The 11,812-nt window shown below is 50.3% G+C and overlaps 1 protein-coding gene across 1 annotated transcript; it reads left to right on the forward strand.

The window, feature by feature from the left end:
- The first annotated feature begins 795 nt into the window (after positions 1-795).
- Positions 796-2,529, forward strand: TOR4A (torsin family 4, member A). The gene has a single exon (XM_009083428.1). The coding sequence runs from the start codon at positions 796-798 to the stop codon at positions 2,527-2,529; it is 1,734 nt and encodes a 577-aa protein (XP_009081676.1).
- Positions 2,530-11,812: the final 9,283 nt, after the last annotated feature.

An 11,812-nucleotide genomic window follows, 5' to 3' on the forward strand; every position in this document is an offset into this window, starting at 1 on the left:
AGGGAAGGACGGTAGGGGTAGGAGCTGTCGTGGGGTAGCCCTGCAGCCATGTGCTGCTGGCTGGCTTAGTCACAGCAGGTTCACTGCAGCCTGTCTGAGCCCCTCTCCCTCCGGGGGCAACTTGAGGAGCTGCAGGCTGAGTGCTCTTGCCTCCCTGCCAGCAGGACTGGCACTGCCTGGCATAGCCATTGGCACAGACAGGCAAAACCCTGTGCCGCAGGAGATGCTGTGCCACCACAGCCAGCACGGCAAGAGCCTTTCCACACCAAGCTACTCCCACACCCTGAGCAGCCTCCGTGCCTGGACCAGTGACTGTTCCCTGCAGGGGTGTGTGCAGGCACAGAGATGTGGGTTTGTGTCTTCCTTAAATGCAGCAAGTGTAAGGGAATAGGACTGGGCAGCTCTGGTTAGAGCATGGGTCAGTCTGCCCTGCTATTCTGCCTCTTGCTCATGGCAGAGTTTTCAGCTTTGGCCCCAGCCAGCTCTGACTTTTCCTTCTGCATCTGAGGGCAGGATTGGTTTTGTGATATGCATTGATCTGCACTTATTTACGCTCTGGATATCATCTGTAGTTTTGCACCTCTAGACTGTCTTCCAGAAAGTTAGCTTAGGTCTGGAAGTCTCTCCCTGCCCCTCTGCCATTGCTGATGGCTACAGGGAATCATTCTGGCTGTTCCAAAGTGGGAGATCTCCAATCTCACTGTTATTGGTCACTTCCTGATCTTGCAAAGATTGATTTTACACTGTTCTTTTTAGAAAGAAGATGATGTGAATGGGCTGTAAGAAGCAGACAAGATGGATGGAGAGCTGCCCTCCACTGAGGTGGATGGAGAAGTGTCTTCTGCAGTGGTTGATCTGGGACAGGAGATACCCTGTGTGGACAGCAGTACTGAAGGAGATGTGTCCTGTGCCCAGAGGGATGCAGAAGGAGAGATGCCCAGAGCTGAGACCAGCACAAAAGAAGAGGCACCTTGTGCTGAGGGCAGTGTTGATGGAGAGCTGCCTGACCTGCAGAGCCATGGGGCAGGAGAGATACCTGGCCCTGTGAGCCATGGGGCAGGAGAGATTCCTGACCCTGATAAAGATGTGAAAGGAGAGCTGCCTGGAACTGAGGGCCATGGGGCAGGAGAGCTGCCTGGTGCTGACAGTGATGTGGAAGAAGAGACATCCGGCACTGGTAGCGATGGGGAAATACCCTGTGCTGCAAGTGATGCAAAAGAGGAGGCATCTTGCTCTGAAAGTGATGGGGAAGAAGTACTTGATCCTGATATGGAAACCCCTGCTGATTCCAAGAAAATAACCTCTATTTCTTCGTCCTTACGGGCAATCATCCGCCTGCGCCGGCGCTACTGGGGGCAGAAGAAGAGCCGTTTGCACTTAGAGCTCCCTCGGGAGAAGTCTACAGAGCTTGTCCACACGAGGCTGCTCCAAAGGCAGCTCTCCCTGAAACGAATTGGCCTGTATGGCCCTTCCATGAGCTTAATTAACCAGGCTAACTTTGAAAGCTCCCAGTACTTCACCTTCGACACGTCTGTCGAGCAATACGCCATGAAGAAGAGCAGGCGGAAAACGAAGCGAAGGAAATCTAGGATGGTCCTGTATCCAGACAAAACAAAAAGATACCTTCCAACAGAGGAGAAGAGCAAGGCAAAACGCTTCCTCCTCTTACTCATTGGCATTATCTTCTTCCAGATTCTCAATGCGATAGAGAACCTGGATGATAACCTCCAAAAGTATGACCTAGATGCTTTGGAGAAAACAATGCATCGGGAAGTATTTGGGCAGAAGGTTGCTGTGGAAGGCATTATGGAATTACTGAAAGATTATCTGGCCACCCACATCCACAACAAGCCTCTAGTGATCTCTTTAAATGGCCCAACAGGAGTTGGGAAGAGTCATGTTGGCTGGCTGCTGGCCAAACATTTCCGTTCCGTCATGGACAATGACTTTGTGCTTCAGTACTTCGTCATGCATCACTGCCCCAACGGGGTGGCTCCTCTTACTTGTGAGCTAGATCTGTCTAAGAAGATCTCTGACATGGTTACAAGAGCAGAAATAGAGGAGAAGACACCATTGTTTATTGTGGATGAGGTTGAACTCATGTCTCCAGTCCTGCTGGATACTCTCAGCCGGTTCTTTGAGCCCAATCAAACCAATGAGTTCCTCAATGCAATCTACATTCTAATAAGCAACATAGGAGGTGGTGAGATAACAAAGTTTGTTATCCAGAATGCATCCACTGAGCTTCTGCAGCAGCCACGAGGAGCTGAAGAGCTGCTGAGTGTGGTCCAGCCGGTCCTGATCGACACCCACCCTCTCTGGAAGTCTGCAGACATCATCCCATTTGTTCTTTTGGAGAAAACTCACGTCATAAACTGCTTCCTGGAACAGATGAGGAGGGAAGGGCTGTATCCTGATCAGAAGCACATTGAAAATTTAGCCAGTCAGCTCAGTTACTACACTACAGGGGACAAGCAGTACTCCAGGATGGGCTGCAAGCAGGTTGTGGCCAAAGTCAACCTCCTGTAGGGATTTACTGCAGGGACCAAGCCATGCTCTCAGGATTTGCAAAATTCTGGGCCTATGGAGGAGTAAGTTACAGCAGGCTGTGGTCAAGGTGTCCTTTCTCAGCCCTGCACTGACTGCCTGGTCGAGGCAGAGGGAAGGCAGCCTGGACAACATGGTCTCTGTTCTCCTCCAGGTGCTTTGCTTGTTCCTGATGTTCTGTGAATGGGCAAGAAAGCCCAAGCCACCTCATTGGTGTTCCTCACCTTCTCATTAGGGATACTTGTCCTTAATGAGTTGTGAGATGGTATCAGAAGCTGCAGGATATAAACAGGAGGATGAAATAATTGCTGGGTCACTGCCCCTGCAGAACATGTTGCCTCACGTCTCACTCCCTCCAGGCTCACAGTCACCAGCTCTTTGCTGTTCTTGGTCCTGACTGGTGTGTGCAGAGCAGATGCAGGGCTGGGAGAAAGGACACAGCTTGTGGCTCCTGCTCCCCCAAAAGCACAGTCAGCCAGAGCTCTGCTTTCCCCAGCTCCTACGTGACCTCATCCTCCAGAGAACACTTTTTGGACCTGTTCCTGGGCTGTTGCTCTTCTGAGCTCATACCTGAGCTCACCTTTGGCACCTGCAGTGAGATTTCAGTCCTGCAGCTCTGTTTGGGCTCGCCTTGAAGACTGCTCAGCTGCTCCAGCTGGTGCAGAAATAACTGCTGGATTGTTTCAGGTCTGGTGGTGACAACTTGTCCCGAGAGCTCTTCTGCTTTTTGCTTCTGGGTGCACGTCACCACGCTTGTTTTCTAGAAAGCCCAAATTAGCAACTGACATAGATTAAGCAACACACACTGGAAAAGATGGTTTGGGCTGCCTGGGTTGATGCAGTGGGAATCCTGGGCTTGTGCCCAGTCCTCAAGGCCAAGAAGAGTGTCTTTGCCACGGAGACCCAGGGGAGAATATGTGGCCTGGGAGCACCTCAGCAAGAGCACACAGATGTGTTTTGAGCAGGTATTTATTACATTGCTTTTTCAGGTTTTGGTTTTGTGCAAGATTTCTACAATTTGCTGTGAATGACCACATAGGTAACCCTGTTGGGGGTTTGCACTCGGGGCTTTGATTTGCCTCTTTCTGGTCTCCAGAGACTTCCATCACAAACTCCTGCTTCCAGAGCTATTGTCAGGAATAATTCCAGACTGTCCTGAATAAAGTAATTCAAAGTACATGTCCTTTAGTTGACTGAAATGTGGTTTTCCTCCCAAACTCCCCTGGCACTGCCATACCTGTGCTTCCTGGTGACTCAGACTGGGAGCAATGGCTATAGGTTTTCTGTGTGTGCTTTGCAGATCACCTCGATGCAGTGTGTGTGCAGCTCCTTGAGCTGTGCTCCTGGTAAACCCCATCCCAATCCCACACAGTACAGCAGTGCCAAAAGCTGGTGCTGCACAGCTCCTCCATCTAAGCCACCTCCTAAATGCAACTGTCCTCCAAAACCAACATGTGTGAGCTGCTTTCCATATTAGAGAGACTTTACTCCCGGGACAGCTAAGATGCTTTTAGCCTGGATAAGAAAGAGCTCAGGAAACAGGTTTCCCCTCCTCTTCCAGCTAGGGGAGGGACAGATGTTAGTTCTGTTTCAGAACTAGGTCTCTTGTTTCTAAATACCGACCCACAAGGTGTTGACTTGGTTGTGCCAGAGGTCCCTGGGTGTCTCCCTGTGTGACAGGGGAGGGTGACTGAGTGCAGCTGAGCACCTGCAGAGCTTGTTTCCATCCCTCTAAGACTCACCTGCCCTGAACCAGGGGTCCCAGCCCTTCCCTGAGCAAACTGGCAGAGTCTTGCTGATGCACCACCCCGTGGTTTCATACCTCCCAGGAGCTGCATGCTGGATGGTTCTGGGCTCACTGTGAGCAGCTCAGCACCCTTGAGCACAGCAGCACGGGGCCCCTCATACCTCTGCTCAGGGAGATCAGCAACATGCTGTGCTGTCTTGCCTCCACATATACCAAGGATTTGCCCTTACACACGGGGCAAGGAAAAGCTGCTGCCAATCCCTACAAGGGTATGTGCTTTGTTGCTTTCTTTCCAACTCCTGTGGTCATCACTAAACAGATGAGCTACCACTAGGAAAACAAATTTTGACCCCAGTGATGGCAGGGGAAGATCATGGGCTGCAGTAGAGGAGAATAAAGGACAGCACAGGTGAGTTAGGGTTTCCCAATAGCTGTGGATGGTGCAATTCCTCTGAGGGGGCAGAGGGAATGTCTGCAGTGGCTTTTGGGACCATACAGTGATGGGGTGAGGCTGTGAAAGGTGGAGGGAGGACAAGCACCCCCTCTGCTTGGGGAGCAGGAGGCAGCACAGGCAACTACAGGAGTGAATGCATTACCTGGGAGCATCTAGAAGAGATGGGAGAAATAACATCTGACATTTTTCAAGGTAAGTTGTGACCATAGAATCCATTTTCCTCCTCTGACAGGATATTTGGAGAATAGCTGTCAATATTTACTGGGATGAACTGAAGTTTTCCAGAACTGAGGAAATGAAATATTCCCTAAATGGTGGAGAGGACAGAGATGGGAGTTTGCCCATAGAGTCTGGAGGGGAAGGGGAGCTGAGGGGCACACGAGCATTGCAGGAGACAGACTTGGGATGAAAAGCATAAACTGGAGGAAAGGTCTGAAAGAAGGTTCTGCAGTTGAGGGTGGGAGTGAGCACATGCACGTTCCAGGCTGGGGAGGGTGAAGGAAAACAAGCCTGGGGGATCAGAGTGCTCACACTGAGGAATAATACCCCCAGGGGGTTGAGAAAGGCAAAAGTGCCATTAAAATGTATAAATAGGTGTGTTGCATATGCAAGGGATGAAGTAATGCAGGGCCACGTGTGGTGCCTCACTGGAGCAGTGTGGCCATATTTGGGCACTCCTGGGCAGGGAGACCTTGCAGAGCTCCTCGCCAGCATCCTGCGGGAGGGGAGCGATGGAGCCCGGGGAGAAGTTTCAGGTGAAGCAAGATAAGAGGTTTCAAATATGCAAAAGACTGGCAGGAAGGAGACAGTGGTGCTTGGTTCTTCCAGGCTTCCTTGGGCAGGATGTGGAGTTGGCTCCAGAGGGTCAGATTTATGTAAAACGTTTGGAAAATTGTCGTGGCTGCAGGTGTGAAACAGCAAAATGGATTGATTAGAGCCACTGCAGAATTGCTGGCACTGAACCTGGGGGCAGAGGAGGTTTAGCCAAGGACACAGCATTCTGGCTCAGTGTCCCATGAGGTCCCACTTTGCCTGTCCTCTGTCACCCCTCCTGCCTGGCAAGGGTTCAGCTGGAAGTCTCTTCTGCCCAGCACACAGCTGGTCTCACTTGCAGTCCTTAGTCTTCACAGATTACACCAATTTAACATCACTTCTCTATCAGGCATTTGCTTCAGTTCCTAAAATACCTGGATCTAGCTGCAAAGTTTCAGGCAGTTACGTCTGAAAACTGTCAGCCTGAGGAAAGTCACTGCCCACATGGATTGATTTCCCAGGTGGGATGGGTTAGAAGGACAAGGGAATCAGCCAGCACTGAAACTAGAGTATGCAGAAGACTTAATCATACAATAAACTACTCTGGAAGCTCATTTACTTCTCCTTGACACTATCCCCTTATCAATTCACTTTATTCATATATATTAGGTATTTTAGAGTCTATAGAGCAACCTCAAAGGACTTGTAGCCATCCCCAGGAAGCACCTGCAGAAGGGACAGCCTTTGCCAGCACGATTGGATATTCTCCAGTGACAGATGTGGAGGTGATCAGTGGCTCCCTGTGTCACAGGGCAGGAGCAGAGCTCTGCAATGTGGGACTTGGCATTGGCTCCTGCTCCTCCTCCAGCTGTGGAGTTCACAACACAGAGCCACTCGTGGTTCCTTCTGTGGATGCTAATTTGAGTTTCCTGACACTGAACTTCCTGTCTTACCAACTGATCCCTCAGGCTGGGATGCAGCTGCCCTAATTTTGGTATCTTGAGGAAGTCTGACTAAGTGTGCCTGGGATTTCCCCATCCCTGCCTCCTGAAAAAAAGCCTGCCTGGGAACTCAGGCCTGGGAAAAGTCCTGGAAAACCTTCCTGGAGCCACAGCTCATGCTATAGGCTCCCTGGGTTGGGTTGGACCCCTGATCCATGTGGTGCCCTTGCAGCCCATTGCAGCTCTGTGCTGGGATGTGAGAGCACACTGCTGCATCCCAGCCAGGCTACCCTGCTGTGTGACCCAGCCATCCCCACCAGCACTTTCCATCCAGAGCAGAGGGAGCTCCTGCAGGAATTCCTGCAGGACATACTCATACCAGCAGCAGCTGTGGGCCAGCCCAGATTGCTTTGTGATGGCAGCTGGGGATGGCCCTGCTGCCCTGAGCAGCAGATTAACACTGTGATTCACATCAAAGGGCATCTTTGTGGGTGCATTTGCGCCTTCACTTGGCTCTCACTGCTCATGGTGCCTCGTCCCTGTTGGGCCTTTACCCTGGGATTGTGCCTGGAGGGAGCACCGTGCTCTTCCCAGCTCCCAACCTCTCCAGCCTGGAGCACCTCACCAGATCCCCATGGTTTCTGTTAGCTTGTGGCATCAGCTCCAGCTTCCCCAGAGGGATGGTCCTGAGGAGCTCATCCTTCAAAAGATCCTGGCACCTGACCCCTGTGAGGCGAATGTACATTTTTGTGGCCAGTAAGTGATATGTGAAAGTAAAGCAATAATTGCAGCCAAACCCTTTGTGTTCACTTGTACCTTTGCCTCCTCCTGCTTCTATAACGTGCTGCACAATCCAAACCCTCTCACTCACACCAGCCCCATGTGGCATCTTGCCTGTTCTTCCAAGCGAAAGAAAAGTAATTCAAAATATTGGAGAAAGATATTCCCAGAATATCTTTAAATATCTTTAAACTCTCTGAGCCACCCAACCTGAGATGTGTGGAGGTACTAAAGGAGTTGCAGATATGACTGTCTGAAATCAGAGAATCTGGTGCCACATTCCCACCCAGCCCTTTCCATCCATTTCCTAAACTGAAAGAGGGCAAATTTAGATGAGATATTAGGAAGAAGTTTTCCCTGTGAGGATGGTGAGACACTGGCACAGGTTGCCCAGGGAGGCTGTGGCTGCCTCAACCCTGAGGGGGTTGGGGCTGGATGATCTCTAAGCTCCATTCCAACCCCTTAACATACTATGATTCCATGTTTTTCAAGGCTGCAACCAAAGGAGTGTGCACTCCTCTTAGCTGCACAACTTGGCATTTCTATCATGGGCTGTTTCTGGTATATCACAGCAAACTTCCCAGTTCTTCCTGAGATGACTTCATACATTCCCCCTGTGGGACCAAGGTTTCTTGGGCTTGCTTTGCCTTCAGCGAGGTCTTGCCATCTCTCTGTGTGCCACAGGGACCTTGGAAAGTCAGTTCTGAGATTTTCTTTCCAGGATAAACTGGTCCTTGCCTTCAAGGCTGTTGCTTCTCTCCCCAACCTGAAGAAGGGGTTGTGTGCCTTGAGTTTGCTCCAATCATTCTGGATGATGTAATGAGTCTTTCTGCCCTTCCCTGCAGACTGTTTCAGCACAAACAGCACTGCAATTCCTGGGTGGCTCAAGGTCAGAACAATGCTGAACGTTGCAGAACACCTTGGCCTGACATGACCTGATGTCCTCAGCTCCCTCAGTGCTATGGCCTCTGTCACTTCAGCTGCAAAAGCCACTCTGTGCTGGTTTTTTTGCTCCCATGACCCATGCCAAGGCCTTCCACATTGCATCCTTACACCTAACATCCAGCATCTCCACCTCTGAATGCTGCTCCTGATGCATCCATGGCTCAGTTTTGGTGATCAGTGAAACACACTGAGGTCTGGATTAGAGGGGGTGGATGAAATTCAATTCTTTGGATCTGGCTCAACAGAATTTTTTCCTTCTCCTCACACCTGGTGGGCAGAAGATCTGCTTCTCACAGTGCTGATTCATCTTAGTTCTTCTCACTTGAGGAGGATCCAGTGACCTGCTTGGACAAGCTCACCTGGGAGTTACACATCCCTGTGTAATACTGACATGACAATAAGCTAATGGATAATTGGGATTGGAAATCAGAACAGGATTTGTCCCTACAGGTAGAGCCCCCTTTTCCTGGGGCTCCTTCTCCCTCCCCACAGCTGGGTGTTGGGCAATGCTGGTGAGGTGGATTTGGCATGTGAGAGGTGTGAGATGTGGGACTTCACCGAGACACCTCCGCGTGATTAACACCACAGAATGAGTTCGGTTGGAAGGGACCACGGTGGGTCCTCTGGTCCAACCTCCCTGCTCAAGCAGAGCCATCCTAGAGCACAGGGCACAGGAACACCAGGTGATGCCATTGGTGCCTGAGCTGGAGTCAACTCCTGGACAGGCTATGTGCCTGTTAATTGCACTGAGGTGACACAGCTTGTATGATGGGACAGCTGGAAAAAAAATGAATTGATCTGTCTTTCTCCTTGGATGTGATCCTGATTAAATAAAGGAGATAGCTGAGTGTAATACTGAGTCTCTGATTTCTGTCCTTTAACATCCAACATTCATTCCACATCCACGTGTCCGGTTGGGGCAACTGCCTGTGGCACTTTCTTCTCTGAACCCAGTCGAGCTGGCCTGAAACCCCTGGCCTGGGGGTGGGAGGATGTGAGTAATCCCCAGCCTGACTCACTCTGGTGCTGGGGCCAGGGTGGGTCTGAGGGCTCAGACACCACAGGGCAAAGCAGCAGCAATCCACATGAATTATTTTCTTTTGTCATGTGCTTCTTTTAACCCACTTAGGTGATTTAGGTGCACCAGCGGTGGGTGGTTGGAGGCCCAGCAGGGAGTGCAGCTGCAACAAGGCTCAGAGCACAGCCGTGGCCACCAGAGCTAAGGCACAAGCCATTTCCCCTCACTCCAACCACCTTCCCCGAGAGATGGGGACTCAAGAGGCTGCTCCAACCAATTCTTTACCTCTTAGGAGTTGCCTTCCCATGAGCTGCCAATGTGTGGGTGATTTTGGAAGCAGCAATGTGTCTCCCAGCCCCTGGACTTTGCCTTGAACAAAGCAACAGAAGACCACTGAAGTTCTGCCTTTAAGCCCTGGCTGTGCCTCAGGTTTAGGCACTCACCTGGGCAGCACAAGGGACTACCCTGAGGAAGGAGTTTTTCCAGCAGTGAGAGTCTTGAGGTGAGCCACAGGCTGCAGCCTCAGTTTCAATGGAGATTAGGGATGATTGCAAAAGTCACCAGCAGTGTTGGCATGTGGAATTAATGGCCCATCACCTTGGAGGTGCAGGGTGGTACACATCTATAAGTGGGACGCTGTGTATTGTAGTCACTGTGTTAGTGGCTGCATTTATTTTTTGCCTGAGACTTAGTTTCCAGTGGAATAATCCTGACAAGTGAGAGTTTTCCCATTGTGACAGCAGGTGACACAATGGTGATTTACAGTGCTGGAAGCACAGAGGTTTGATGCTTTGTGACTTAAAGCCAACATCACTATGGTCTTCCAAGCAGCAGAAAGCAAGCAATGTTAGGGAGCCCAAAGGGTAAGAGGAGTTGTCAAAGAATAGTTTTAAAATTCAAGTATTTGCCTGTGCTGTTTTGTGTTGGCTAAAGGCTGCCTGAGAAGATTTAGGAGAGAGCAAGTTTTACCTGGTCTAGTGGAAGGTGTACCTGTCCATGGCAGGGAGGCTGGACTCAGATGATCTTTGAGGTCCCTTCCAACCCAAACCAGTCTGTGATTTTATGATTCTATGATTTGATTTTGCATTACCTATCCAGACCTGATTGCCCAAGGCCCCTCTACAGAAATGCATCTCTCCTGCCACCTGCTCAGGGCAGGTGTGAGGTGCCCCACACTGACCAAGATATTTATGATGATTTGATTTTGCATTACCTATCCAGACCTGATTGCCCAAGGCCCCTCTACAGAAATGCATCTCTCCTGCCACCTGCTCAGGGCAGGTGTGAGGTGCCCCACACTGACCAAGATACATGAAATTTGCAGCTAAATCTCCTGACAAAGATCCCGGAGAGCTGGAGACCTCTCCAGCAGGGTTGTGGGCACTCAGCCCTTATGATTTGATTTTGCATTACCTATCCAGACCTGATTGCCCAAGGCCCCTCTACAGAAATGCATCTCTCCTGCCACCTGCTCAGGGCAGGTGTGAGGTGCCCCACACTGACCAAGATACATGAAATTTGCAGCTAAATCTCCTGACAAAGATCCCGGAGAGCTGGAGACCTCTCCAGCAGGGTTGTGGGCACTCAGCCCTTTCAGGCTCTATTTAGTCATCATAAGACATAAAGAATTTGAACACGAGTGTTGCTTTTTTCCTTTTCTGGGCATATCTGAGATGCAGCTTGCAAGAGCAAGTGCTGAGCTTGCTCGTTCTTCTGGGGCAGAGTGCTGAGATTGCACAGAGTCATAACAGAAACTGGGGTCTCCCACCTCCATCCCTCCAGCTCAAGGCCAGAGATCCTGGCAGATGGGATGGGAAGGCAGGGAAGAGCATGCCCATCCTCAGGTTCTGTTTCTGTTCTTTATAGCAAATAGATGAATTTTAATGAAGGAAACACTCTCAAAAGCACTGAAATGTCTTGAGGCAAAGTCTTGTGGTAGACAGCAGAGAACAGAACTGGGGAGGAGAAATTTGGAGCATGCTCTTACACTGCTGTTAGCAGCCAGTGCCTGTGGGCAGATGCTGAGGAAAAGACATTCCACAGTGATTTCTGAGTCAGCTGAGCTCCTCCCATCATCACTTCACTCATCAAAGTAAGTATTTATAGCACAGGTAGGAGCAGGGAGAGAAATCAAAGGAGAGCTTCCCAGAAAGACGCATAAATCACTCCAAGAGTTCAGCTCTGGGGCTCTGCATTTTTTGCTTTAATGAGAACGAATAAAAACTCTGGTGTTATTACTATTATTTCTTAATATTAGTTCTGCTTTTTAAATTCAAATCGACTTTGAGCAAAGAGCTATTTCCATAGAGTTCTCCCAGCCTTCAGGGCTAGATTGGCAGATGGCTGAGGACATGACGTCTTACTCCAGAGAAAACATTTTCTCCAGCACAGACCTGCTGAAAAACAACTCAGAAGGTCTGTCCAGGCCAGTGTTTGCTGTCCGAACTGTCAGGAGACCTTCAGGCCTTCCACCACAGCGAAGCAGGAAAGCCAGGAAGGTGCTGTACCCAGCCCAGGTGAGAAAATATTTGCCACGTCAGAAGAAAGACCCAGTCAAGAGGTGGCTGCTCTTCTGTGCTGGCATCATTCTCATGCAGGTCTTAACGGAGGATCCTGAGCAGGGCAGA

The sequence above is a fragment of the Acanthisitta chloris genome, unplaced genomic scaffold, assembly GCF_000695815.1.
Source record: "Acanthisitta chloris isolate BGI_N310 unplaced genomic scaffold, ASM69581v1 scaffold7691, whole genome shotgun sequence".
NCBI classification, from domain to species: domain Eukaryota; kingdom Metazoa; phylum Chordata; class Aves; order Passeriformes; family Acanthisittidae; genus Acanthisitta; species Acanthisitta chloris.

Excerpts from the sequence above, each read along its gene's own strand:
- TOR4A (XM_009083428.1), top strand. The coding sequence starts at position 796 with ATGGATGGAGAGCTGCCCTCCACTGAGGTGGATGGAGAAGTGTCTTCT.